Source organism: Gadus chalcogrammus, chromosome 10 (genome assembly GCF_026213295.1).
Source record: "Gadus chalcogrammus isolate NIFS_2021 chromosome 10, NIFS_Gcha_1.0, whole genome shotgun sequence".
NCBI lineage: Eukaryota > Metazoa > Chordata > Actinopteri > Gadiformes > Gadidae > Gadus > Gadus chalcogrammus.
This window is the reverse complement of record NC_079421.1, coordinates 21,097,725-21,125,622: the sequence shown is the minus strand read 5'-3', so window position 1 is coordinate 21,125,622 and position 27,898 is coordinate 21,097,725. Positions and strand designations below refer to the sequence as shown.

Sequence of the window (27,898 nt, the reverse complement as noted above, 5' to 3'; positions counted from 1 at the left end):
GTGAATGTGTGTGTCTGTGTGTGTGCGTGTGCATGTCCTCGCATGTGTGTGTGTGTGTGTGTGTGCATCACTGTGTGTATGTGCGTGTCTGAGGTCTCAAACATTCTCTTTACCTGAAATCACATGACGCCAGATGACATAACATCGCTTCCTCCCTCAGAAGTTCAAACGACTTCCTCATCTGAACTTCAGTCTTTCTTAGTGAGCGGCCATGACGATCTTTCTCTAGATCCACTTTAATCTATTAATAATTAATACATTGATTCCTTTTGATTTCCCAGACAAACTTGTTTCAAGAACACTTCAACCTCCGTTTCTACCCTTACATTTATACTTTTATAACTGTATAGCATATGGGCCGCATTTTTATCCCGGAGTAGATAAGGTAGGCCGACAGTTTACTACCGTTTATATTGTCTTTAGGTTACTGGTATATAATAATGATCAACCAGTTTACTAATGTTTATATTGTCTTTAGGTTACTGGTATATGATAATGATCAACCAGTTTACTTACGTTTATATTGTCTTTAGGTTATTGGTACATAATAATGATCTCATCACGTATCAATTAAAGACAGAGTTTACTTTAGAGAATACAATGTTAGCTAATGTTTCACTGTAACCATTGCTTTACTAACCTGTGATAAGTTGAACACTGAGTTCCACATTCAAGTGATTAATTTGATGCTCAAAATTAAAAGAAGGACGAGACAGAATTCCTGTGAATGTCCTGATATTTAAATCACAAGTTCAATATTTGTGCGTAGCAACTGGGGATTTCCAGTTTTATAAATCCTCCTGATAACATGATGCTGGACTGTACCACTTTCACAGGGGGGTTCCTCCAGATCTAGACTTGGTTCGTATGGTTTAAACCACAGCTGGAGCCCTAGAGCAAGAGAAAGAGACTCATTGGTCACGCCTCCTCCTGATGCTAAATAAACGATTATTTCACGTTAATTAGAGGATACCATATCTATATGTTTCACTGGTTGAATTATATGTTAATATGATATGTGTTATATTAATCTGTGGTTCAGTTAAAAAGGCCAATGAAGTGATGGCTGAGTTGTGTTTGCGTCCAGGCCTCCGGTCTACTATGGATGAGGAGAGTGAGGAGGGGGGTCCTACCTCTAAAACCACTCTGTCTGGGGAACATGGCTGCCAGAGCAAAGCTAAGAGGTAAGAAGAGGATCTCTCACTGTCTGTGACTGTTGTCGATTCCAGAGCTCAGCAGGGATATATCATGACTCCATCATTAGTTTGAGAACAGCTGTGTGTGTGTGTGTTGTGTTGAAGCCCAGAGCAGCAGGAGAGAGCAAACTCTCCTGAACCCAGTCGTCTCTCCCTGAAGCGAATACGTAACCTGTTCAGAAAAAATAAGGCAATTCATAAGCAAAGGTAAGAATTTATCAGATATCATAGAAATACAGTGTCTATCCTACATCCATAAACCCTTTTTTTTCTTGAAGAGTCCATCAGGAGAGAGCAGACTCCCCTGGAGCCAGCTGCGTCTCCATGAAGAGTGACCACTTTATGGAACAACCTGTTAACTTTAAAGACGGAAGTCACCAATCTTCTGAGGAAAGGTGAGAATTCAGCCAATACATCAGGGCTGTTCAACTGGCGACCCGCGGATCATCTTGATCCTGCCCGCCGACCATTTGTCAGAAAATAATCAATCGGGATCAATTACCCCCAGGAGGATGCTGTTTCCGTGCCAGATTGAGAGCTAGTTTAATTTCCTCCAATAGGATACCCTTCTGTCCAGTTAGCCCCGCCCCCAGGACCCGCCCTCTCTGTGCGTGGGCCAACGTCTGCCTCTGCTTAGGCAAAGCGTTTGGGACTCAAAAGAGGTTGTTAACGTTGGGAAGGCAAAAGTTAGACAATGAACCTCGACATTTAAACGAGGAGTGTGAAATATCAGTTCAGTAACGCAGGACCAAAGCCTGTGTGTTGGTCACGGCTTGGCACACCCAGCAATTTCACCGCCTTGCCTGTGTGAAACCGAGGGGGTAAAATTCCCCGTTCTTCATGGCCTTTTTTAATAATGAAGACACCCGCATGCAAGAATGAGTTCCCGTCGGAGTGTAGGCTACAAACGCGATGAACTATTTACCAGTGCAAAAACGGCAACGTATTCTTTATTTTGCTGACCACATGTTATTTATCCCGACAAAAGCCTCGTAAGGACAGTTCCTCTGCGTCTTTTCTCGTAGAACGCACCATCTTTCAACAGCTTTGTTTAATGCATTATGCAACTGCCTTCTCTCCCATGATGGTCAGCAGCTCACGGATTTTACTGTCTCTCCAGTTATCTACCCATGTTGATATCGCTGCCTTGTCTCTGTTGTAAAGACAGCGTAGCAACACCTCTACCCCTGGAACCGCGAAGCCGGTTAATCGCGTTGACATCAAAATTAAACCGCCAACGTGTGTAGGGTTCGCGAGGGTCATTTGGGATGCTAGCTCAAGTGGGCAATTTACCTCGGGCAGAGTAAACGCGCGGACCATGCCGGGAAAAATACTATAACGGTCCTGAACCAGTGAGCAGAACCTCTCTGAACAACCACCAGAGGGGGCTATAACGGTCCTCAACCAGAGAACGGTACCAAAGCCTCCCTCCGTGTCGCATGGCCTCTTGGGCCCGATAAGAAACACTTCACAGAGTGCCCGCTGTAGAGAGCGATGATGAGCTGGAGAAGAACAGTCCGTCTTAGCAGTACCAATGTCCCATCACATGTGTGTGTGTGTGTGTGTTCTCCACAGACAACACCAGGAGTGGGTACTGGTTACCAGTGCTCAGTCTGAACAGCAGCCTCCAACAGAGCTGATCAAGGTGTGTAAATCTCGACCAAGACGTTTGACTTTTGCTCTCCATGAACATTAGAAAGCATCTCTTGTGGTACTTATAGTCTCCAGGCTTCCCTCCTTAGACCAGCGGACGTTAATCCAGGACAGATGCTTCTGATTTCCTCAGTTAGTTCAGAGTAAAGCTCTCCTTGATGTTTGTTTTGTTCCAGAGGGCTGAGGAGAACGCACACGCTTTTCTAGACAAGGAGCTGAAGAAGCTCTGGAGTGATCTCTTCTCAGATTACCCACAATGCTCAGAGAGTCGGAGGGAGGAGGAGGTGGATGGTGAGTACGAGGAGCAGAGGAGGCATGCCGTCGAGGGAGTGTTGGACATCACAATGCTCTGCCTGATGGAGATGAACGAGAAGGGACTGGCTGACAAACTGTTGAGCGGTAAGAGACTCTTGAAAACAGAAGAAAAAAATACACATTTTGAAGAGCAGTAGGAGATTATTATTTGTTCTTTTCAGACTAAATGTCAAAACAGACTTCAATGTGGAGACAATCTTTGGGGTTAAAGGGTTTGATCCAGATATGTAGTGTAATTGTTTGGGTATCATGTTAAGTGGTTTGATCCAGATATTTAGGGTTATATTGGGGGTATCAGGTTAAATGGTTTGATCCAGATATGTAGGGTTATGTGGGGGGATCAGGTTAAATGGTTTGATCCAGATATGTAGGGTTATTGTGGGGGTAGGAGGTTAAAGAATGTTAAACATCATCATCAACAGCACCAAATCATCCGACAACATCACCCCCATTCTCGTCCAACACACTGCACTTAACTAGTGTGCAGTGTGAACTACACTGGCTCCCTGTCCAACACCGGATTGACCTTAAAACCATTTGCTCACTGACAAAGCCCTCCACAACGTGGCCCCCACTTATCTCCCCGACCTCCTCCAGGAGGACAGGCCCTGCCTCTGCCTTCGTCATCCTCAGCTGGTCTTCACCGTCCCAAACTCCCGCCTCAGCACCATGGGTGCTAGGGCTCTCAGCACCGTGGGTGCTAGGGCTCTGAGCACCATGGGTGCTAGGACTCTGGGCACCGTGGGTGCTAGGGCTCTCAGAACCGTGGGTGCTAGGGCTCTCGGCACCGTGGGTGCTAGGGCTCTGAGCTGCACTGCTCCCAGGCTTTGGAGACACCCTGACAACATTCAAATCTCTCCTCAAAACACATGTGTTTCCACTAACCTGCTCGCTGTAATGACCCCTACTTGTATCCCCGTTGTGCTGCTGTTCTTACCCCCTCCTACCTCGGTCTCCTCACTGCTGTTCGTACCCCCGCCTACCTGGGTCTCCTCATTGCTGTTCGTACCCCCTCCTACCTGGGTCTCCTCATTGCTGTTCTTACGCCCTTCTACCTGGGTCTCCTTACTGCTGTTCTTACCCCCTCCTACCTGGGTCTCCAACCTCATGTCTTGTTCTGATCATCCTGTTGGCGATGCAGCTCTTGCTGTTTTTGACTCTTGATTATAAGGCGACCGTGGGTGTTGTGAAAGGTGCCTTGAGATAAAATGTATTGTTATTATTATTATTATTATTATTATTAATATTAAAGTTAAACTGCAGAAAAACAGCAGAATAACTCAGTGGAAGAGAACACTATCTTGTTGTATCAGCCTTTCATTTTACACAAATTGCTGTGGAAAAACAAAATAGTCCTGAACATTTTTAATCGATAACATGCAGCCTTGTCACGACCAGCTTCTCCAAAAACTTGGAGTCATGAAGCAACTAAATATCATGAAGTTGATAATTGAACAGGAAATATTGACCTGGTTCCACTGATGTCACCATCCACAAACTGATGTCTTGTTTTGTTTTCCCATTTAGGATCTGCTGCTGTCGAGTGCCAACATAAAATCAAGTCTCGTTTGAAGAAGAAGTTCATGAAAGGTGTGTTTCAGGGAATCGCTATAGCAGGAAAATCAGCACCTCTGAATGACTTCTACACAGAGATTTTCATCACAGAGAGAGACAGTGGAGAGGTCAACAAGGAACATGAGGTCAGACTGATTGAAACAGCTTCCAGGAAACCAGTCAAGGAGGAAACACCAATCAGATGTGGCGACATTTTTAAACCCTTACCTGGACAAGATAAACAAATCAGGACAATAATGACAACTGGAGTGGCCGGCGTTGGGAAAACCATCTTAACATACAAGTTCACTCTGGACTGGGCTAAAGGTGAAGCCAACCGTGACATTCACTTCACATTTCCCTTCACTTTCAGAGAGCTGAATTTACTAAAAGGGAAAGAGTTTAGCTTGGTGGAACTTCTTCATCACTTCTTTATTGAGACCAAAGAAGCAGGAATATGCAGATACGACCAGTTCCAAGTTGTCTTAATTTTGGATGGTCTGGATGAGTGTCGACTTCCTCTGGACTTCCAGAACAACCCGATATGGACTGATGTCACAAAGTCCACCAAGGTGGAAGTGCTGCTGACAAACCTCATCAGTGGCAACCTGCTTCCCTCTGCTTGCATCTGGATAACCACACGCCCTGCGGCAGCCAATCAGATCCCTGCTGAGTGCGTTGACATGGTGACAGAGGTGAGAGGGTTCACCGACCCACAGAAGGAGGAGTATTTCAGTAAGATATTCAGAGACGAGAAGCTGGCCAAAAAAATCATCGCCCACGTCAAGAAATCACGCAGCCTCCACATCATGTGTCACATCCCAGTCTTCTGTTGGATCACTGCTACAGTTCTGGAGGACTTCTTCAAAACATCCCAGATAGGTGAAGAGACGCCCAAGACCTTGACTCAGATGTACAGCCACTTCCTGAGGGTTCAGTCCATACAAGGGGACAGGAAGTATCGTTCGATAGCTGAAACAGATCAACACTGGAGTTCACAGAGCAGGGAGATCATTGTTTCTCTGGGAAAACTGGCTTTTAACCAGCTGGAGAGTGGCAACCTGATCTTCTACGAGGATGACCTGGCAGGGTGTAAAGAATATATCAACGAAGCCTCAGTGTACTCAGGAGTGTGCACCCAGATTTTTAAAGAGGAGTGTGGGCTGTACCAGGGCAAGGTGTTCTGCTTTGTCCATCTGAGCGTTCAGGAGTTTCTGGCTGCCGTTTATGTATTTTGGTCCTTCATCCACACTGGTGTCAATCTGCTCTCAGAAGAACAACCAACCTCCAGGAAAGATATACTTTTCCTCTACACGAGTGCTGTGGACAAGGCCTTACAGAGTGAGAACGGACACCTGGACTTGTTCCTCCGCTTCCTCCTGGGCCTTTCTCGGGAGACCAATCAGATTGTCCTACGAGGTCTTCTGGGACAGACACAAGGTAGATCACTGTTCACTCAGATCAAACAAGATCTGATGAGAAAGACAAGTAGCTCACAGACCAACAAGGAAACCGTGTCTTACATCAAGGAGAAGATCGGTGGTAAACTTTCTCCAGAGAGAAGCATCAATCTGTTCCACTGTCTGAATGAGTTGAACGACCGTTCTCTAGTGGAGGAGATTCAACAGTTCCTGGCATCAGGGAGTCTCTCCATAAAATCGCTCTCTCCTGCTCAGTGGTCAGCTCTGGTCTTCATCTTACTGTCATCAGAAGAGGAGCTGGACGTGTTTGACCTGAAGCAATACTCTGCTACAGAGGAGGGTCTTCTGAGGCTGCTGCCAGTGGTCAAAGCCTCCAAAACATCTCTGTAGGTTCACTAATAACAATTTTTACAATACACACAACACTTAATACAAAATACTATTATATAAGCAGTGTTGGGAAGGATACTTTTACAATGTATCCAGTTACAGAATACAAAATACATGCACAAAAATGTAATATATGTAACATATTCCGTTTCATCACTCTATCACTCATCAATCACTCATCACTCACATTGAATGAGAGAGAGAGAGAGAGAGAGAGAGAGAGAGAGAGAGAGAGAGAGAGAGATCGTTCAATCATCGTCATTTTATGTGTGTTTTCCAGCATACGTTTTATGTGGGTGTCTGTCCAAAATTCCCAGACGGTCCGACAATTTGCTTCGAATCTTGGATTTACCGCTAATAAAACAATAATTCCCATAATGCGCGCGGCTGAGCGGGTGCCTGTTACTTCAAAAGAGGCATTATGCTTTGTAGAACTGGATCGGACCGAGGTGCGTTCGCTTTCATATCGCAAGTGAACCGTACCAGGGTTTGTTTGGAAGCTAACCGAGACCAGCTGTTCAGGGAGGTCTTGGTCGGCTGATTTGGTTCACATTGAAGTGAGGTGGTTGCATTCACACCAAAGCAAACGTACCGAACCAAGGAGACCAAAGTCGTTTAGTGCGCACTAAATGCTGTTGAAAAATGACGATACTTCTGCTGAAACAGAAGTATCGTCATGTAATCCATTGATTTCAACAATGTAACTGTATTCTAAATACCAACTATTTAAATTGTAACTGTAACGGGATACAGTTAGCTATTATTTGTATTCTGAATACGTAACGCCGGTACATTTATTCCGTTACTGCGCTATAACATTTTAGAATATACAAAACATCTCTGCAGAAGTACTATAACATGTATTAGAATACAATACACAATATACATAGTACTACAATAAAAAGTAATATTAATGAACAAAACCATTTTCAAACACTACAAAAACACAATATTATACATTTTACAGTCAATATTGAATAAAAATAAGGATCTAATGTATTGACCAGTATATTATTAGTTAAATTGAGGAAACATCTATAGTTAAAGATTTCAACACAAGTCTGTTTAAACGTTAAAAGCAAAAGATTGATTAAAATTGAATGATTAAATTAATTAATGAAAAAATGATAAAGAAAATATGTTAATCACAGTTCCTACATGTTCTGTTTATTTTGTGTGAAGGCTGGACAGCTGTCATCTGTCAGAGGGATGCTGTGGAGCTCTGGCCTCAGTTCTCAGCTCCAACTCCTCTAGTCTGAGAGAGCTGGACCTGAGTACCAATGATCTGCAGGATTCAGGAGTGAAGCTGCTCTCTGCTGGACTGGGGAGTCCACACTGTACACTGGAAACGCTCAGGTCAGTTTTACACAATGGTCAAACAGTGACACTACAAGTTCCACATCATAGGACTTTGAACAGATTTACCTCCAGAAAGTTAACAGGTCTAAATAAATAAGTAGAATATGTCCTCTCAGGGCTCAAGACGCATTTTCTACTTGTGGTACCGGTGCCACTAACTTTTTCATATGGTGGCATCCTAACAAATGTTGTCGCACCCCTTTATTAGACTTGAACATTTCCTTGGTCACGGCTACCATACATCTGTGTCAATTTATGTGAACAGATTCACTCACTTCAAATAAACCATTTTCCAACACTACAAAAACACTATTCAATATTATACATTTTACAGTCAATATTGAATATAAATAACAATCTAATGTATTGGCCACTATATATTAGTTCAATTGAGAAAACATCTCTAGCTAAAGATTTCAATACAAGTCTGTTTAACTGTTAAAAGTAAAAGATTGATTAAAAATGAAAGATTAAATGAATTAATGATGAAAGTAAAAGTGATAAAAATAATAATTTAATCACAGTTTCTACATTTTCTGTTATTTGTGTAAAGGCTAAATGGCTGTCATCTGTCAGAGAGATGCTGTGAAGCTCTGGCCTCAGTTCTCAGATCCAACTCCTCTAGTTTGAGAGAGCTGGACCTGAGTACCAATGATCTGCAGGATACAGGAGTGAAGCTGCTCTCTGCTGGACTGGGGAGTCCACACTGTACACTGGAAACGCTCAGGTCAGTTTTACTCAATGGTCAAACAGTTACACATCAGAGGACGTTGAACAGATTTACCTCCAGAAATTAACAGGTCTAAATAAATAAGTAGAATATGTCCTCTCAGGGCTCAAGACATATTTTCTACTGGTGGCACGGGTGCCACTAACTTTTTAATTTGGTGGCACCCTAACAAATGTGGTCGCACCCCTTTATTAGTTGTGAAGATATCCTTGGTCACCTACCATCCATCTGTGTCCATTCATGTGAACAGATTCACTCACTTCAAATAAGTTGTTAATATTTTGATTGCACAGGGGGTCTTTTTCTGTTTTTACCACCAGTGCCTCGACATCTCTTTCCTCACCAACCAACTCTTCATCCTCCTCCTCCTCAATCAATTACCTATTAATAATAACCGGCTGCTGATTAGATATACTCAAATTAGGATTTATTTTCTTCTCTCTGTCATCCAGAATAGTGCATTTCTTCACATGCTCTTGAATAGCGCTAGTGCTTCAGTGACATTTCAGTGAAACTTTGCACAAAGTACAAACCACTGTTTTAGTTTTCTGATCAAAGCAGTGTGTCTTCATTGGAACTTAAGTGGGTTGTCTTTCCCAATAGAGCGATCACACCAGCGTCGCAATGCAGCCGCGCTTAAACTCCCAGCATTGAACTAAACCTTGGCAGTTTGCGTGCATCGCAAAGCCATTACCACTCATTTTATGAAACACAAGACCTCAATCTCATTCTATTTGGGTTGCCATGACAGTAAAAAGTGTACGTTGGATTCAGTTTGTTAATTATGTTAAAATATGTATGTTACATTACATTCCTATTAAACTCATAATCATGTAGTCAAACAGTAAGGTAACCTTTACAGTTGTTTAGTAAAGTTGAATGAGTGAGGAATTTTAAGGGATATTTTCAGGAGTTTTGTTGATACTGTAGTTATCTGACCTCTTGGTATTTCTTAAAGATCCTCTGTATTGACATTTAGTTAAGATAATAAAAATGGCTGATAAAAAATATAAAATTAAACATTGATCACTGTTCCTAACATTTTCTGTTTATTGTACGTAAAGGCTGAATGGCTGTCAACTGACAGAGAGATGCTGTGAAGCTCTGGCCTCGGTTCTCAGCTCCAACTCCTCTAGTCTGAGAGAGCTGGACTTGAGTACCAATGATCTGCAGGATTCAGGCGTGAAGCTGCTCTCTGCTGGACTGGGGAGTCCACACTGTACACTGGAAACGCTCAGGTCAGTTTTACTCAATGGTCAAGCAGTTACACTGCAAGTTCCACATCAGAGGACAGTTATTTAACTCAGCTTATAACTCAGTACCTGTGATGACCACATTCATGACTTTGGTATCATTGGAAATGTTAAAACTTGTCTTTTAGGTGAATATTCTAAAACCATCTATCCAAATCCATATGCATGCAACTTTTCCAATTATAAATATGAACATGAACACAATACAGTGAGATATTATGTTGTTTTGATAGTTAACCTTATGTGCTGTCGTAAACATTGCTCTTGCTGCTTTATAAACAATATTTAGTTGTATTTAAAGTATAAATAATTTCTAAAATTTTAAATTTAACAAATACATTTTAAATTCTAATAGATGCGACTGAGTTGTTGTGAGCACTGCTTCATACAGCTTATATGAGTGACTTAAACCGTAATTTTAATAAAATGGAGCATGAATCACAGGAAGGAGCCTTGGCGCCATGCAGTGATCATTTGATTTGTTTTCTGACGTTAAAATGTCAACACCTTTTTGGGCCATCACCAGTATTCACCCCTGATAATAATACTTTTGATCATATTAGTGGTTTCCCTGATTTAATCTATAATTTAGATGGTTGTACAATCTAACCGGGTTCTAGGTAAAGGTGATGCTTTAATCATGTGAAATATAAAGGAGCCAAAAGTCCTGTCCTCTGAGCGGACCTCGCTACACAGCGGAATAGAGACTAGAGGTTGGGGCGCTAAAATACTGATGTATTATGTTGCCTTTGAATACCCGCTTGTTTCCGGTAAGGCCTTCTTCCACGGATGGCGCTGTTCAAATGGTCCCAATCAAAATATGGTGTGGTTTAGAAAACCTAGCATATTATGTCTGAGAAGCTTTCGTCATCATCAACCGCTGGCTAGACAGAGCTCCACACATCCACATACACCTCGCCGCCGGTGTCCCTTCAGCAGGACCAGGAGTGCTTCATAAAAGGCACTTCTACGTCACCAAAACAACGGACGTTCACAAACCTGTTGGCCGACAAAAATAGGATTTTACACACACTCACTTACACTGTGTGTGTGTGTGTGTGTGTGTGTGTGTGTGTGTGTGTGTGTGTGTGTGTGTGTGTGTGTGTGTGTGTGTGTGTGTGTGTGTGTGTGTGTGTGTGTGTGTGTGTGTAGCTTGTCTGGCTGCCTGGTCACAAAGGAAGGCTGTGCTTCTCTGGCCTCAGCTCTGAGCTCCAACCCCTCCCATCTGAGAGAGCTGGACCTGAGCTACAATCAGCCAGGAGAATCAGGAGCTGCGCTGCTCTCTGCTGGACTGGACACTCTCAGGTATGGAGAGGACAGCTCTCCAGTCAGGGACAAAGTCTCCCCTCAAGGATTCAAGCCACTGCTAGATGAAGTGGTTCGGAAGGCAGCTGTAACTCATGTTGTGTAGAAAGTGATGAGACAGCAGATGATGAAGGTGAATGTTTTAACATGCTGCTCTCGCATTGTTTCCCCCCCCCTCCCCCCCTACCAGTGTGGAGCACAGTGGAGTGTGGAGGCTGAAACCAGCTCTAAAGAAGTGTAAGTGTTAGTTAAATTTGACTATTGCGATGGAAAGTCCATCCATACAGCAGGAGATCACGTCCGTTCATTCCAATGTGGACTTGTGTATACGTATATATAGCTATGTTTCCCTGTGTTTATGTATGTCTAGCATGTTTGTGTAGGCGTGTGTACGTATGTGTACATGTCTATGTATGTATAGTACATGTATGAACCAGTTATATGGTATCAACAGTTCAGCTGGTTCAGTCTGTTGTTTACACAGTTGGGTTACAATGGATGTGTATTGGAACTTTTCAAAGTCTAATATCTTGAAAAGTATGTAGACTTTATCTTAGATATTTCAGATTATAGAGAGGCAAAGGAAGGCAACTATATTTATGCATCACTTTTCATACACGAGGCAGACTCAAAGTGCCTCACATACAATAAAATACTAAAATAAAATAGATGAGTAAAAGAAAACAAAGGAAAGTAAAAAAATGCATACATTAAAATAAAATAATAAAATAAAATAGATTAGTAATAAAAAACAAAGGCAAAGTTAAAAAATGCATTGTTGAAAGTGCAGTGTATTTAAGATTTAGCATTAAGCTAAAGCACGCGTAAAAGTCTGCAGTCTTGTTTTAAAAGTGGTCAGACTTTGGGAAAGTCTTAAATCCTCAGGGAGTTATTTGTTGCATAGTAATTAAATCTTGCTTTCCCATTTTCCGTGTTTACTCTGGGGATAATTAACAGATTGGTCTCAGAAGATATCGTATAAGCTATCATCTGATATGATTTAGTCTTTCTATGTTAAAGATGATGATGATGATGATGATGATGATGATGATGATGATGATGATGAAGAATGGTTCAGCAGCTCTTCATGTCTTGTTCTCTCCGTCAGATGCCTGTGAACTCACACTGGACCCAAACACAGCCTACAGACGACTCTCTCTCTCCGAGGACAACAGAAAGGTGGAGGTGTGTGGATGGGAGCAGTCGTATCCTGATCACCCAGACAGATTTAAATCCCAGTACCAGGTGTTGTGTAGAGAGGCTCTGACTGGCCGCTGTTACTGGGAGGTAGAGTGGAAAGGAGAAGTTCAGATAGCAGTGACACACCGAGGAATCTCAAGGAGAGGGTGGGGGGACAGCCTCTCAGGCAACAACAGGTCCTGGAGTCTTTATTGTGATGACGGTGATTATACTGCCTGGCACGACGATATTAAAACAGACATACGTGTCCGCCCCGCTGGCTCTACCAGAGTAGGAGTGTATCTGGACCGGCCTGCTGGCACTCTGTCCTTCTACAGAGCGTCCCCAGATGTAGGAGGGTCCTCAAACACACTGACACTCCTCCACACCTTCCAGTCCACCTTCACCCAGGAGGACCTCCTCCCTGGGTTTATGTTGTGTGGGTCCCCTTCACCCTTCACAGCTGGCTCCAAAGCTTCTCTGTGTAAGTTATAGACTCTCGCTCTCCGTCTCCTCATCTCTCCGTCTGAGGACACACGTGAACACTCACACACATATTGAAACACACACACACACATGCATGTATAAACGGATCCCAAACAAACAAAGGGCCTCTCTTCCTCCCTCAACCATCCCCTCACTACTCTTCCTTTGCCTTGTCTTGTTGATTATTGATTATTGGGTGGTCATCATTGGAATATATAGCCTACTATAGATGGTTTAATTATATGTGTGTATTTAAATAGTAAGTCCCACAAGTAGGCTGTTGCTGTTGACATGGTCATGGTCACATGATGGAGTGTTTGTCTCATCCAGTGTTTTATTTTGTTAATTTAATAGTCTGATTGATAATTGTTGCAGTGTATTATTTTTTTTTAACATTTCGCACCCATGTTTACATGTTATAAAATTAAAATAAACATTGCCCTGATGTACACACAGTCTTGTTTCGGTTTTTTTTGTCATAGAAGCCACGTAGGCAGCGTAATTTTTTATTCGTTTTGAGTCACCGGATCCACCCCCACTCTGCGATCCAGGACCTCACACTTTACAAATTAAGCACTGCTGACACACACACATTAACACGCATGCACACACACGCGTATAAACACACACACACACGCATACACATGTATACAAACATATGCACACACACACACAAATACACACACACGTGCACATTTTCTTGCTCTTCTTAAAGCTGATCTTGAAAAAACATAAAAGGAGGAGACGGCAATAAGATTAGCTAAGCAGGTTTTACAAAGACTATATTTGGGAAGATTTTCATAGCATGACTTTTTCTTGGAGTCAAAAACATCCTACGTATAAATCTAAAATGTATTAATTGGTGATTAGGGTTTTTGGAGTTATCCTGTAGATTTTCCCATACTGTGTCCCAGCAAATCTCTCCCTCATCTGCACAGAAAATATCTCTACTTCAATCACTTTCCACTGCTAAAGAGATATGAGGATTAGAGATACAATTATAAACTTTAGAAGCCATCCCACGGGTCTGCCCTTGTACAGCAAATAATTTATGCAACGGATGTGTTAGGAGTGGTACTCCCCATGGGACACCATAAGGGCCCTATTTTAACGGTCTGACACGCAAGTGAGAAGCGCCAAGCGCAAGTAGCTTTGTGGGCGGTTCTACGGCGATGTCGCTAGTTTACCGGCACGAAAAATGACTCTTGCGCCCGGCGCATATCTAAAAAGGGTTGGTCTGAAGTAGCCTAATTACCCGTAGGTGTGGTTTGGGCGTAACGTGCAATAAACCAATGAGAGTGCCAGCTCTCATCCCCTTTAAGAGCCATGACTTCATTTGAATCTGACGAGTTGATATTTTGACAGCGCGTCTGCAGTCTCCGATGAGACAGTTGCACATGAATTTCAAACTTCTAATGGCTTAGTTTATGGCCAAATAATATGGCCTTATTCACAGATGGAATAAGGTTTTCTTCCACAACTTCGAATACTGAGTCCTATTTAATGTGGTTCTGTTTAATGATACACGCAATACATTATAAACAATGTTTATCATCAGTATTTTATGCATTATCGTTATCGACTTGTGTTCCTAATATGCACGTGCCCCCCCGTTAATATCCATTGCCGTGGACTGTATTATGCGTTACGTGTTTAGTTTGCGTGTGTTTAAACAGATGGACGCACACACGCGCACCCGCATTCATTCATTCTTTTTAACACTCACTCGCGGTAAAACAATGTTTTCTCATGATCAAATACTCATCAATCCTAAAAGTTACATGCCGCTGTATGAGCTGTTCTTTCCCAAATAATTTCCCAAGAATGTTTGGCTAGATAGATGAGAGAAGCAAAGTGTATGCGCGAGGTGCACAGACAACATTATGCATGCGCCCTTAAAATAGCATCTGAACAACGCGCCACTGACTTTAGACCAGGTATTTCCTGGTTTGTGATGCAAGTGGTTTCTGAAACGTCAAAATAGCACCAGGGAACGTTTGCGCCAGAACACGCATCCTCCTTTCGCAGAGCCGCCCCTTGGGGCGCAAGATCATTCCCTAATTTACCGACGCGTGGAGCAGGAGGGAAAAGAACGCCCTGCGCCAGTTGCAAACTAGCAACAACACATGCGCCACTGATTAAGTCAATTGCGCCGGATGCAAGATAGGCCCCAAAGAATATGATCTCTACAGACTCATGATGCCCCATTTTTGATTGTCTATTCTAGAGCCCAACTGTCATCTTGTGATCTTGGTGCATCAGATAATGTTGGCTTGCTGTCTGCTTGTGATTCTAATCCTCATTCTTATCATACATTGCAGGTTTGTGAGCATAATAACACCACAGCACATTCGACACAAGAACTCATATCAGGACAGGTTTAAGAGCCTCTCCAGCGCTTTGATGGAGAAGTTTCAGTGTGCAAGATCTCCCATATTTCATTTTAATTTCATTTTAATAGTTATAGTAGGCCTAGAGATATTTATACATTTGTAACCAAATTGTAACTATTTACATAAGCATTAATGGTTGTTCGATGACTATTAAAACATATCATTTGGTGTCAACTGTGAATCCTCTCAGATGTTTGGTAGTGATACACAGTTCTCTGTTGTAGGACAAGAAAACAGATAGTTTGAACTATGCAGCGTTGGAGTTCAATGGCAGAAAAACCAACGGAGGGAAGAAGAACAGTGAAAGGACTGAGGAGAGTGTGTATTCTGCTGTGAGAGAAACCTGCCAGAGAAGTCCATCATTAATAAACTGCTCTCTTTTGAAGAAAATTAAAATAATATTACTTTCTCTGTTACTTTCTCTGTTCACATACACAAATATCGCCGTTCAGGTTCAGTCAGTGATGGGAAATGTGTGTCCATTTCATTGTTGGTTTCTGCCAAACCGCTGCAGCACATCCTGTTGATACCTGCAGCCAGGTTCATAAATGCTCACGCGTTTTGGTGGCGTGTGTCAAACAGAGACAAGGCCAACCACAGCCCTCGCCTCTCAGCTCCTCTGCTGCTTGAGTCCTTAAGCTTTGTTTCCAACCCAGTGGTAAAAGAAATAGCAAGAAAGGGAGTGACCCTAAAAGTTGTTGTCTTATCTAAACTGGACGAGGACACGCAATATTAATTTGGGCTTGAACACACGCCGTCTTTATTTCCTCTAACATGTTAATCCTTAAATGGCCAACATATCAAAAAGGTCACATCACAAATAATAAGAACGACTTCCTGAGAAGGGATTACTGTGAACAAAATATTTCCTTCCCCCGAAGTTCAAATGTGGAAGGACATGTCAAAGTCATGAAGGAACCAAACTAGTGGGGCAAACCATTAGCGTGAGGGGTAAACGGTTAGCCGAAGGGGCAAACCATTAGCGTGAGGGGTAAACGGTTAGCCAGAGGGGCAAACCACAGCTGGAGAGGCAAACGGTGAACAGGAGGGCCATCAAGCCTTCTGACATCTGGGGCGCCGTGTGTGAACACAGGAGCAGTGGTCAGGTGGGATGGAGCAGGCACCTTACCCAGGCTGCGGGCATGCCCCCGAGACCTGGCTGTGAGCTGATAGGAGCCGGGCCCATGGCTGGAGGTTACCCTGGCAGGATCAGGACCCCAATGAGCTCAGTTCATTGGTTTGTTGGGGTTGATAATCTTTAACCCAGTCCAACACTCTGATAACCGATGGCTTATTTCTGGGTTTCCTGTCAAACCGTTGTTTCCACCAGCCACAATAATATCAGCATCAACTGCAACCCACAGAAAACTAGGAGGATCATTGGCTTGCTTCATTCAGTGTCTCTAAGTTGCAGCCAATCACAGCTGGTCTATGGTATGTAAATGGTGTCTTTTAAGTCCAAGTCTTTCATTAGAGCGAGAACAGCGCTAGTTCAGCTTCAGCGCCAAAACGTGACAATGTATTTTGCAATGATAATACTGAGTACAGCAAGTAAGTAAATACCTTCTCTAATTCCATTTCTTTCAGTTTTATAACTAATTTATATCAGCAAGAGGTGTTTGGTTATAATATGACTTGCATTGCAGAATAGGTATATTTCTTTATCAGTGTTATCACAAACTTTCAAGCCTCAAAATAAAGTATGAATGATCGAGACCAACAAGTCATTAATCGTATTAGTTCTTTTTTATTTAGGGTTGATTCAGGCCAAAGAGAGTCCTCCTTTGGTCTTTGTGGTATCAGCAGGACTTGGAGATACTGTAACCCTTCATTGTGAATCAGAAAATGAGGTTTGCAGTACTTTATACTGGTATAAGCAATCTCCTGGATGTTTTCCCGAAATGGTAGCTTCGAAATTGTATGAATCAATAACCTTGAAGCCCCACAGTAACTTAACGTTGACAGAGGGAGAAGATGGTGTTTGTGTCTTTCATCTGACCATTCAAAACGTAACTAAAGGTGATGAAGCAAACTATTTCTGTCAATCGTACTCACGTGACAAGTGGAATAATTTCACCTTTCTGTCTGTCAAAGGTAAGATCCATCTTTTTCATTGTTCATATTCAATATCATCAGAAGCATTTCAAGAACCTCTTGCTGTATTTTAATTTATAGATCCCCATGACCACAGGTTTGTCTCCCAGACTGTGGTCCAACAGCCTGTGACGGCATCAGTTCAGCTGGGAGAACCTGTGGCTCTCCAGTGCTCTATTACCTCCCAGAGGACGGACCCCAGTAACCAGTGCCAAGGGGAACCCAGTGTGTACTGGTTCAGATCTATATCAGGACCATCTCACCCTGCTGCCATTTACATGAATGGAAACAGGACTGGTGAATGTCTGAATAGTTCTGGACCTCCGTCTGCTCCACAGAGCTGTGTCTACACTCTCCCCAAGAACAATGTAGACTCCTCTGATGCTGGGACCTACTACTGTGCCCTGGCAGCATGTGGGGCAGTTGTGTTTGGAAGTGGAACTACGCTGGACATAACAGGTCAATATATTTAATTTATTTCTTCGAGTTTATTTGCTAATTTAATTAAGAAGAAAGAAGACATAAAAGATAATTACATTTGAATATATGAAATACTTAGGGCACATTTGAGACATCCAATACTGTGATTGTACTTGCACAGATTAGAGAAAGAATATGATCTCTACAGATTGATGATGCCCCATTGTTGTTTGTCTGATTCTAGATCCTAACCATCATCTTGAGATCTTTGTGTATCGGATAATGTCATCTTGCTGTCTGCTTGTGAATGTTATCCTCATTTTAATCATACATTACAGGTTTGTGAGCATAATAACGCTACAGCGCATTCAACACAAGAACTCATATCAGGACACGTTAAACAGCTTTTAAGCGCTCAGTGTGATAGATCTCCTACATTGATTGGCAGTGCATTCTAAATTGTATTATTTAATTTTAAATAGTTGTAGTAGGACTAGAGATGTTTATTCTTTTTGAAACAAATATCAACTTTGTAATAAATTTTACAAGCATAAATGGTTGTTAGATGACCATTAAAACATATCATGTGGTGTAAACTGTGAATTCTCTCAGATGTTTGGTAGTGATGAACAGTTCTCTGTTGTAGGACAGGAAAACCGATAGTTTGAACTACGCTGCATTGGAGTTCAGTTAAAGACAAACCAACGGAGGGAAGAAGAACAGTGGAAGGACAACAGGAGAGTGTGTATTCTGCTGTGAGAGAAACGTGCCAGAGAAGTCCATCAACCTGGGAGTTTGTCTCACCTCATGAGGCTAAAGGGGGTGAAATGCTGGTATTGTTAAGGACTTGTATATTGTGAGGAGCATTTGTATATTGTTTCTTATGTTTACTAATGTGCTTTGTTTGGATCATTAACATTGAATGGCTCATCATTGGTGATGCCGTCTTTCGCACAGCCTATCTTTATGTTCAGCCGTACTTAGCCCTGCATATCATTTTTTACAATAAACCTATATCAATGCCTAAAATGTATTCTTACACAATAAAAAAATAAAGATACCTTAAGAAGTGCTTGAAAACGATGAGAATGAACACACTGACACAATGACACACAAGGTCAGTGATCAAATACGCTTTAAACAATCAATTTAAAAAAACAAGGTCACAGCAGTAGATCATGTGGTTAGACACCATATCGGCTGCACCTTTTCATGAAGTCAAAGATATAGAAAAGCTGTCTCTGCTTGATAGACAGTAAAAAGTTAGCGACCAATAACTAGCCTAGCCCAAATCATTGACGTTCAAACGCATTTGAATGGCTGCTGGCAGTGACAAGTGTCTCACACAATTAAACGGTAAACGTTAGGTATTTTTGTTGATTTATTTCGTACTGATAAAAGTTGTTTAATAGTTGGCAGATATATTCAAGTGAATATTTCACGGAGGGGCGGCACCCTAGCGCCCTCTATTGACCCAACGACACTGGTGATGGGTCTCTGTAATGGACTGATGTTGCATCTGATGTGATCCCATATGAAAGAAACTTTAAATCTCTGAATTAAATTGAATCAACCATTGTAATAAGTTGTACAAATTGTTAAAGTACTGAATTAATTAGCATTACTTTTTTAAAAAACAATTATAAGAATATAACAGGTGAATCAAGTGGACATTCTCTGTTCACATGCACAAATAACGCCGTTTAGGATCAGTCATTGATGGGAAATGTGTGTCCATTTCATTATTGGTTTCTGCAGAACCTGTGCAGCACATCCTGTTGATACCTGCAGCCAGGTCTATATATGCTCGCTCGTTTTGGTGGTGTGTGTCAAACAAGAGCCAGCCACAGCCCTCTCCGCTCAGCTCATCTGCTGCTTGAGCCCTTAAAATAAATAGCAAGAAAGGAAGTGACCCTTAAAGTAGTTGTCGTATCTAAACAGGATGAGGGCACTCAATTTTAATTTGAGCTTGAAAGCACAGCATCTTTATTTCCTATAACACGTTAATCCTTAAGTGATCAACATATCAAAAATGTCACAACTGGTATTGCAGTAAATTAACACAAATAATAGAACGACTTCCTGACAGGGGATTACTGTGAACAAAATGATTCCTTCCCACCCCACTCCGTCCCCCGAAGTTCAAGTGTGGAAGGACATGTCAAAGTCATGAAGGAGCCCAGCTAGTGGGGCAAACCGTTAGCGTTAGGGGTAAACGGTTAGCCGGAGGGGCAAACCACAGCTGGAGAGGCGAATGGTGAACAGGAGGGGCAAGCCTTCTGACATCCAGGGCGCCGTGTGTGAACACAGGAGCAGTGGTCAGGTGGGATGGAGCAGGCGGGTCAGGACCCAATGAGCTCAGTTCATTGGTTTGTTGGGGTTGATCATCTTTTACCCAGTCAAACACTCTGATAACCGATGGCTTATTTCTGGGTTTCCTGTCAAACCGTTGTTTCCATCAGCCACAATAATATCAGCATAAACTGCAACCCACAGAAAACAAGGTGGATCATTGGCTTGTTTCATTCAGTGTCTCTATGTTGCAGCCAATCACAGCTGGTCTACGGTATGTAAATGGTGTCTTTTAAGTCCAAGTCTTTCATTAGAGCGAGAACAGCGCTAGTTCAGCTTCAGCGCCAAAACGTGGCAATGTATTTTGCAATGATAATCCTGAGTACAGCAAGTAAGTAAATACCTTCTCTTATTCCATTTCTTTCAATTATATAACTCCTTTAAATCAGCAAGAGGTGTTTGGTTACAATATGACTTGGATTGCAGAATAGGTATATTTCTTTATCAGTGTTATCACAAACTTTCAAGCCTCAAATTAAAGTATGAATGTTCGAGACCAAAAATTCATTGATCTTATTCGTTTTATTTTATTCAGGGTTGATTCAGGCCAAAGAGAGTCCTCCTTCGTTCTTTGTGGAATCAGCAGGACTTGGAGATACTGTAACCCTTCACTGTGAATGTGAAGACACGGATAGTAATTATTTATACTGGTACAAGCAATCTCCTGGATGTCTTCCCGAAATGGTCGCTTCAAAATTGTTTGAATCAATAACCTTGAAGCCCCAGATTAGTTTAACATTGACAGAGGGGGAAGTTGTTTGTGTCTTTCATCTGATAATTCAAAACGTAACTAAAGGTGATGAAGCAAACTATTTCTGTCAATCGTACTCACGTGACAAGTGGAAAAATTTCACATTTCTGTCTGTCAAAGGTAAGATCCATGTTTTTCATTGTTCAGATTCAATATCATGAGAAGCATTTCAAGAACCTTTAGATGATAGCTGTATTTTGATTTATAGATCCCAATGACCAGAGGTTTGTCTCCCAGACTGTGGTCCAACAGCCTGTGACGGCATCAGTTCAGCTGGGAGACCCTGTGGCTCTCCAGTGCTCTATTACCTCCCAGAGGACAAACCGCAGAAACCAGTGCCAAGGGGAACCCAGTGTGTACTGGTTCAGATCAGGACCATCTCACCCTGCTGCCATTTACATGAATGGAAACAGGAGGGGTGAATGTCAGAATAGTTCTGGGCCTCCGTCTGCTCCACAGAGCTGTGTCTACACTCTCCCCAAGAACAATGCAGTATCCTCTGATGCTGGGACTTACTACTGTGCCCTGGCAGCATGCGGGGAAGTTGTGTTTGGAAATGGAACTAAGCTGGACATAACACGTGAATATATTGGTGTTTATTTAGATTGAGTGAATGAGGGAATGGACAAATCTCTGACATCATTTTTCGCAACCATCATTTCAGAATTGTTATCAGCAGAACAAAAAAATAGAAAAATTCAGAAAGTTCAACAATAATTGAAAATCTAATTAGATATAGATTTACAAGACCTCTATATGGTTATCTTTATGGCAATACATCTTATGATTAAAGAGGCCCATTCTAGGGGAAATTGCCAGGAAAAGAAGTGACATAAGAATTTCTGATGACCAAATGTTGATTATCTGATTCTAGAAACCAACTGGCATGTTACCATGGTGCTTGGAATACTGTTGGCTTGCTGTCTGGCTGTGATTATAATCCTGTTTCTAACGAGAAACACAAAGTATGTTTGTGATCATCGCAAAGGTACAGTACATTCTCCAGAATTTATTCAGTGAGATATTGTGTTTTTACAGACATATAAAGTTGTATGTATCTTTATATTGAATTCAGAAAATGTGTATTCTTATGTCCTTATTCTCAGGAACACTGAGTGCTTCCAACCAAGTTCCACATGACTCAGGGAATCAGGAACAACAGGTAAATCTGTTTAAAATCGGTTTTGCATTGGTAGACATTGACTTACCACGCTTCGTTTACAAGATTTTTCGATTTTTCTAGCAATCATTATCGAGCAGTATTGTTGTTAGGTTATTTAATGGAAAAATACATAATTAAAAAATGTATTTAAAAACTGAGTCACACATGTCAATTTGTATCCTTAACGGAACGGTTAAAATGAGGATTTACAAAAAAGTATTGTGATGATGTTTAAAAAACTTTTTTCCAATATCGGACCAAATTCCTGCTCAATTGTAGCTACTTGGTAAAATGAACAATTCGAGTGTTTGGTTATTGTGAGACACCAGCATATTCTAGATCTCAGTTTATGATTACACTACGATACACCGTTTGAATTGTAGTTTTGACTTTCAATCCAGATGTTGTGGTATCTACTACATCTGTGAATCCTCCAAGATGTTTGGTAGTAATACAGCTCTCTGTTGTAGGATGGGGAGACAGATTCCTTAAACTACGCAGCGTTGGAGTTCTCTGGCAGGAAAACCAGAGGACGTAAGAAGAACACTGAAAGGAATCAGGAGAGTCTGTATTCTGCTGTGAGGGAAACCTGCCACTGAAGTCCATCAACCTGGGAGTTTCTGTCACCTCGTGAGGCTAAAGGAGGTGATAATGGTGGAATTTATGGAGAAACTGCATATTGTCAGAAGCATTTGTATATTGTTTCTAATGTTTATTAATGTTGCTTTGTTTGGATCATTGACATTGAATTGCTCATCATTTGTGATGCTGTCTTTGGTCCAGCCTATCTTGATGTGCAGCCGTACTTAGCCCTGCTTCTTTTTTTACAATAAACATATATTGATGCCTAAAAACTATTCTTACAAAATAAAACATTTAATGAACTTTGAGAAGTGTTTAAAAACGATGAGAGTGGACCCTCTGACTCTGATTACGCAGTTAAACTGATCGGGACATATTGAGAGACATTTAGAGTCCTCTGGTTCAATAAATCTCTGCTTTTGAAACCACAGTACGCTACTGACCCAGCTAACACAGGATAAGCATTCCTTACAAGGTAATTGAAGGTTAGCAGCTAATACCACAGACCTAACAGTCACAGCAGATCATGTGGCTAGACACTCTAGGCCGCGCCTTTAAATTGTGTCAAAGTCAGTTATACCAGTTGTGTTTATCTTGTACTCAAAGACTCAAAGACACAAAGACACAAAGACACACACACACACACACACACACACACACACACACACACACACACACACACACACACACACACACACACACACACACACACACACACACACACACACACACACACACACACCTCTAGTCAGTACGATGTCCTACACTATTGAGCTTAGCGATATTAAGTCTTTATTTGTGGCTTTGTGGCTAATATAAATAATGACAGCAAGAAGGTAGGGAGGAGCGAAGGAGGAAAAGGTTCAGAGTTGGTGCACATCCGTGAACATAAAGGGTCCCTATTTTACCACAAGGTTTCGTGTTGAACGGCATTTAGGAATGTATCCCTTTGTGAGATCACAAAGTAGGAGTGTCCACCCGCCTGTCAAACATCTGAATAGACACTCCCACTTACATGATGTCACAAAGAGCTACACTTAGGATTGGCTGGTAAATAGGCACCCTATGTAGAATGAACACGGCTAAGATAACGTGACTGAACAAAGGGTTAATGCGCTGCACGTAACAATAAACAGGACAACAGTGGTTGTGTATGAATGATAGGGGATGGGTCTCTGTAAGGGACTAACGTTGCATCTGATGCTCTTTGCAGCCCAATATCATCTCATGTGAAAGACAGATTAAATGAAATGTAACCAACCATTGATTGTAACCATTGTTAAAGTAATGAAATAATTAACTTTTTTGAAAATAAGAAAACAGATATTACAAGATAATCAAGGGAACATTCTCTGTTCAGATACACAAATATCCCCGTTAAGTTTCAGGCAGTGATGGGAGATATACGTCCATTTCATTGTTGGTTTCTGCAGAACCTCTGCAGCACATCCTGTTGATACCTGCAGCCTGGTCTATATCTGCTCACGAGTTTTGCTGGCGTGTGTCAAACAGAGACAAGGCCAACCACAGCCCTCGCCTCTCAGCTCATCTGCTGCTTGAGCTCTTAAGATTTGTTTCCAACCCAGTGGTAAAAGAAATAGCAAGAAAGGAAGTGACCCTAAAAGTTGTCAGTCGGATCTAAACTGGACGAGGACACTCAATATTAATTTGGGCTAGAACACACAGCATCTTTATTTCCTATAAAAAAAATAATCCTCAAGTGGCCAACATAGCAAAAAGTTCACAACTGGTATTGCAGCAAATAAGCACAAATAATTGAACAACTACCTGACAAGGGATTACTGTGAACAAAATATTTCCTTCCCCCAAAGTTCAAGTGTAGAAGGACATGTCAAAGTCATGAAGGTGCCAAACTAGTGGGGCAAACCATTAGCGTGAGGGGTAAACGGTTAGCCGGAGGGGCAAACCATTAGCGTGAGCGGTAAACGGTTAGCCGGAGGGGCAAACCATTAGCGTGAGGGGTAAACGGTTAGCCGGAGGGGCAAACCACAGCTGGAGAGGCAAACGGGGAGCAGGAGGGCCATCAAGCCTTCTGACATCTGGGGCGCCGTGTGTGAACACAGGAGAACACAGGAGCAGTGGTCAGGTGGGATGGAGCCGGCACCTTACCCAGGCTGCGGGCATGCCCCCGAGACCTGGCTGTGAGCTGATAAGAGCCGGGCCCATGGCTGGAGGTTACCCTGGCAGGATCAGGACCCCAATGAGCTCAGTTCATTGGTTTGTTGGGGTTGATAATCTTTTACCCAGTCCAACACTCTGATAACCGATGGCTTATTTCTGGGTTTCCTGTCAAACCGTTGTTTCCACCAGCCACAATAATATCAGCATCAACCACCAACCACAGAAAACAAGGTGGATCATTGGTTTGCTTCATTCAGTGTCTCTAGGTTGCAACCAATCACAGTTGGTCTATGGTATGTAAATGGTGTACTTTGAGTCCAAGTCTTTCACTAAAGCGAGAACAGCGCTAGTTCAGCTTCAGCGCCGAAACGTAATAATGTTTTTTGCAATGATAATTCTGAGCACAGCACGTAAGTAAATTCCTTCTCAAATTAAATGTATTTATATTTTATGTAACCAACTCAAATTCAGCCAGAGGTGTTTGCTGATAATATTACTTGCATACAGAATAGGTCTATTTATTTTCAGTGTATTAACAAACTTTCAAGCCGTAAAATAAAGTAGTGTTGGAGACCAATAATTCACAGATCTTATTCATTCTATTTTTTTTTAGGGTTGATTCAAGCCAATGAGAGTCCTACTTTGGTCTTTGTGGAATCAGCAGGGCTCGGAGATACTGTAACCCTTCATTGTGAAAGTGGACATACGTTTAGCAGTTATTTATACTGGTTCAAGCAATCGCCTGGATTTTTTCCCGAAATGGTTGCTTCGAAAATAATTGAAACAAAGACCTTGAAGCCCCACATTAATTTAACATGGACAGAGGGAGAAGAAGGTGTTTGTGCCTTTCATCTGACCATTCAAAACGTAACTAAAGGTGATGAAGCAAACTATTTCTGTCAAATATACACACGTGACAAGTGGAATAATGTCACCTTTCTGTCTGTCAAAGGTAAGATCAAGCTTTTGCATTGTTCATATTCAATATCATGAGAAGCAATTCAAGAACCTTTAGATGATTGCTTTATTTTAATTTATAGATCCCAATGACCAGAGGTTTGTCTCCCAGACTGTGGTCCAACAGCCTGTGTCTGCATCAGCTCAGCTGGGAGACCCTGTAGCTCTCCAGTGCTCTATTACCTCCCAGAGGACGGACCACAGTAACCAGTGCCAAGGGGAACCCAGTGTGTACTGGTTCAGATCAGGACCATCTCACCCTGCTGTCATTTACATGAATGGTAACAGGAGTGGTGAATGTCAGAATAGTTCTGGGCCTCCGTCTGCTCCACAGAGCTGTGTCTACACTCTCCCCAAGAACAATGTAGACTCCTCAGATGCTGGGACTTACTACTGTGCCCTGGCAGCATGCGGGGAAGTTGTGTTTGGAAGTGGAACTACGCTGGACATAACAGGTCAATATATTTAATTTATTTCTTCGAGTTTATTTGCTAATTTAATTAAGAAGAAAGAAGACATAAAAGATAATTACATTTGAATATATGAAATACTTAGGGCACATTTGAGACTGAGATTTGAGATTATATTTGAAATATTGACTTCCACATCCAATACTGTGATTGTACTTGCACAGATTAGAGAAAGAATATGATCTCTACAGATTCATGATGCCCCATTGTTGTTTGTGTGATTCTAGATCCCAACCATCGTCTTGAGATCTTTGTGCATCGGATAATCATCTTGTTCTTGGGGAGAGTGTCGACACAACTCTGTGAGGCAGACGGAGGTCCAGAAGTATTCTGACATTCACCACTCCTGTTTCCATTCATGTAAATGGCAGCAGGGTGAGATGGTCCTGATCTAGATCTGAACCAGTACACACTGGGTTCCCCTTGGCACTGGTTATTGTGGTTTGTCCTCTGGGAGGTAATAGAGCACTGGAGAGCCATAGGTTCTCCCAGCTGAACTGATGCAGTCACAGTCATCTTGCTGTCTGCTTGTGATTCTAATCCTCATTCTAATCATACATTACAGGTTTGTGTGCATAATAACACTACAGCACATTCAACACAAAACTCATATCAGGACACGTTAAACAGCTTTTAAGCGCTCAGTGTGCAAGATCTAGATGATTAGGAAGTATTCTGATGATGTTTAAAAGTTGGTAACTTTTTCCTAATATCGGACCAACTTCCTGCACAAATTGTAGCTACTTACTAAAATGAACCATTCAAGTGCTTGGTTATTGTGCGACACTGGCATATTCTAGACCTCAGTGTATGATTACACTACAATACACCATTTGGATTGTAGTTTTGACTTTCAATCCAGAAGATGTGGTATCTACTACAGTTGTGAATCCTCCCAGATGTTTGGTAGTAATACAGCTCTCTGTTGTAGGATGGGGAGACAGATTCCTTAAACTACGCAGCGTTGGAGTTCTCTGGCAGGAAAACCAGAGGACAGAAGATGAACAGTGGAAGGAATAAGGAGAGTGTGTATTCTGCTGTGAGAGAAACCTGCCAGTGAAGTCCATCAACCTGGGAGGTTGTGTCACCTCAAGAGGCTAAAGGTAGCTGTTAATGGTGGTATTGATGGAGAAGTGGCATATTGTCAGTAGCATTTGTATATTGTTTCTAACGTTTATTAATGTTGCTTTGTTCGGATCATAAACATTGAATTACAGTACAGTTATATGCTCCTATAACGGCTAGCCGTTGGGAGTTGCTGGACCCAATTGTCGATCCAGCGATGAAATTCATTCATCTTCAGTAGCAGATTTCGAGGAGAGGGTTACTGTTCCCACCTGCCTTTTGTCCTCACAGGACGTGAGCTAACAGTCAGGGTTAGGTGCCTTGCTCAAGGACACCTTGACACTCAGCTAGGAGGAGCCGGGAATCGAACCAACAACCTTCAGGTTACCAGCCAACCCGCTCTACCTCCTGAGCTACTGCCGCACTGCTGCTCTTCATTTGTGATGCTGTCTTATGTCCAGCCTATCTTGATGTGCAGCCGTACTTAGCCCTGCATCTATTTTTTTACACTAAACATATATTGATGCCTAAAAGGTATTCTTACAAAATCTAATGAACTTTGAGAAGTGTGTATAAACGATGAGAGTGGACCCTCTGACTCTGACGCTGATGACACACTTAAACTGACTGGGAATATTGAGAGACATTTAGAGTCCTCTGGTTGAATGC

At 42.1% G+C, this 27,898-nt stretch overlaps 3 protein-coding genes and 1 gene segment (V, D, J or C); all 4 read left to right on the top strand.

Annotated features, from left to right (window-relative positions):
• Window positions 1-187: 187 nt before the first annotated feature.
• Window positions 188-13,287, top strand: LOC130390765 (NLR family CARD domain-containing protein 3-like). Of its 2 annotated transcripts, XM_056600895.1 has the most exons (13): window positions 188-385; window positions 1,088-1,184; window positions 1,302-1,403; window positions 1,475-1,591; window positions 2,772-2,841; window positions 3,026-3,248; window positions 4,692-6,525; window positions 7,712-7,885; window positions 8,442-8,615; window positions 9,683-9,856; window positions 11,024-11,176; window positions 11,367-11,413; window positions 12,285-13,287. In XM_056600895.1, the coding sequence occupies exons 2-13, from the start codon at window positions 1,102-1,104 to the stop codon at window positions 12,848-12,850; spliced, it is 3,717 nt and encodes a 1,238-aa protein (XP_056456870.1). In that variant the 5' UTR covers window positions 188-385; window positions 1,088-1,101; the 3' UTR covers window positions 12,851-13,287. The 2 variants fall into 2 exon arrangements, with proteins under 2 accessions (XP_056456870.1, XP_056456871.1); XM_056600896.1 differs by lacking the exon at window positions 9,683-9,856.
• A 3,447-nt stretch (window positions 13,288-16,734) lies between these two features.
• Window positions 16,735-18,371, top strand: LOC130390282 (uncharacterized). The gene is made up of 4 exons (XM_056600143.1): window positions 16,735-16,785; window positions 16,990-17,328; window positions 17,410-17,787; window positions 18,361-18,371. Exons 1-4 carry the CDS (start codon window positions 16,752-16,754, stop codon window positions 18,369-18,371), a joined length of 762 nt encoding a protein of 253 aa, XP_056456118.1. The 5' UTR covers window positions 16,735-16,751.
• A 2,010-nt stretch (window positions 18,372-20,381) lies between these two features.
• Window positions 20,382-22,853, top strand: LOC130390830 (uncharacterized). The gene is made up of 6 exons (XM_056600982.1): window positions 20,382-20,431; window positions 20,636-20,971; window positions 21,060-21,431; window positions 21,726-21,839; window positions 21,958-22,013; window positions 22,484-22,853. Exons 1-6 carry the CDS (start codon window positions 20,398-20,400, stop codon window positions 22,610-22,612), a joined length of 1,041 nt encoding a protein of 346 aa, XP_056456957.1. The 5' UTR covers window positions 20,382-20,397; the 3' UTR covers window positions 22,613-22,853.
• Window positions 22,854-24,738: 1,885 nt separating this feature from the next.
• LOC130390281 (Ig kappa chain V region K29-213-like) lies at window positions 24,739-26,518 on the top strand. The segment is given in 3 exon segments: window positions 24,739-24,790; window positions 25,778-26,149; window positions 26,392-26,518. Coding segments are annotated over 3 exon segments (531 nt in total).
• Window positions 26,519-27,898: the final 1,380 nt, after the last annotated feature.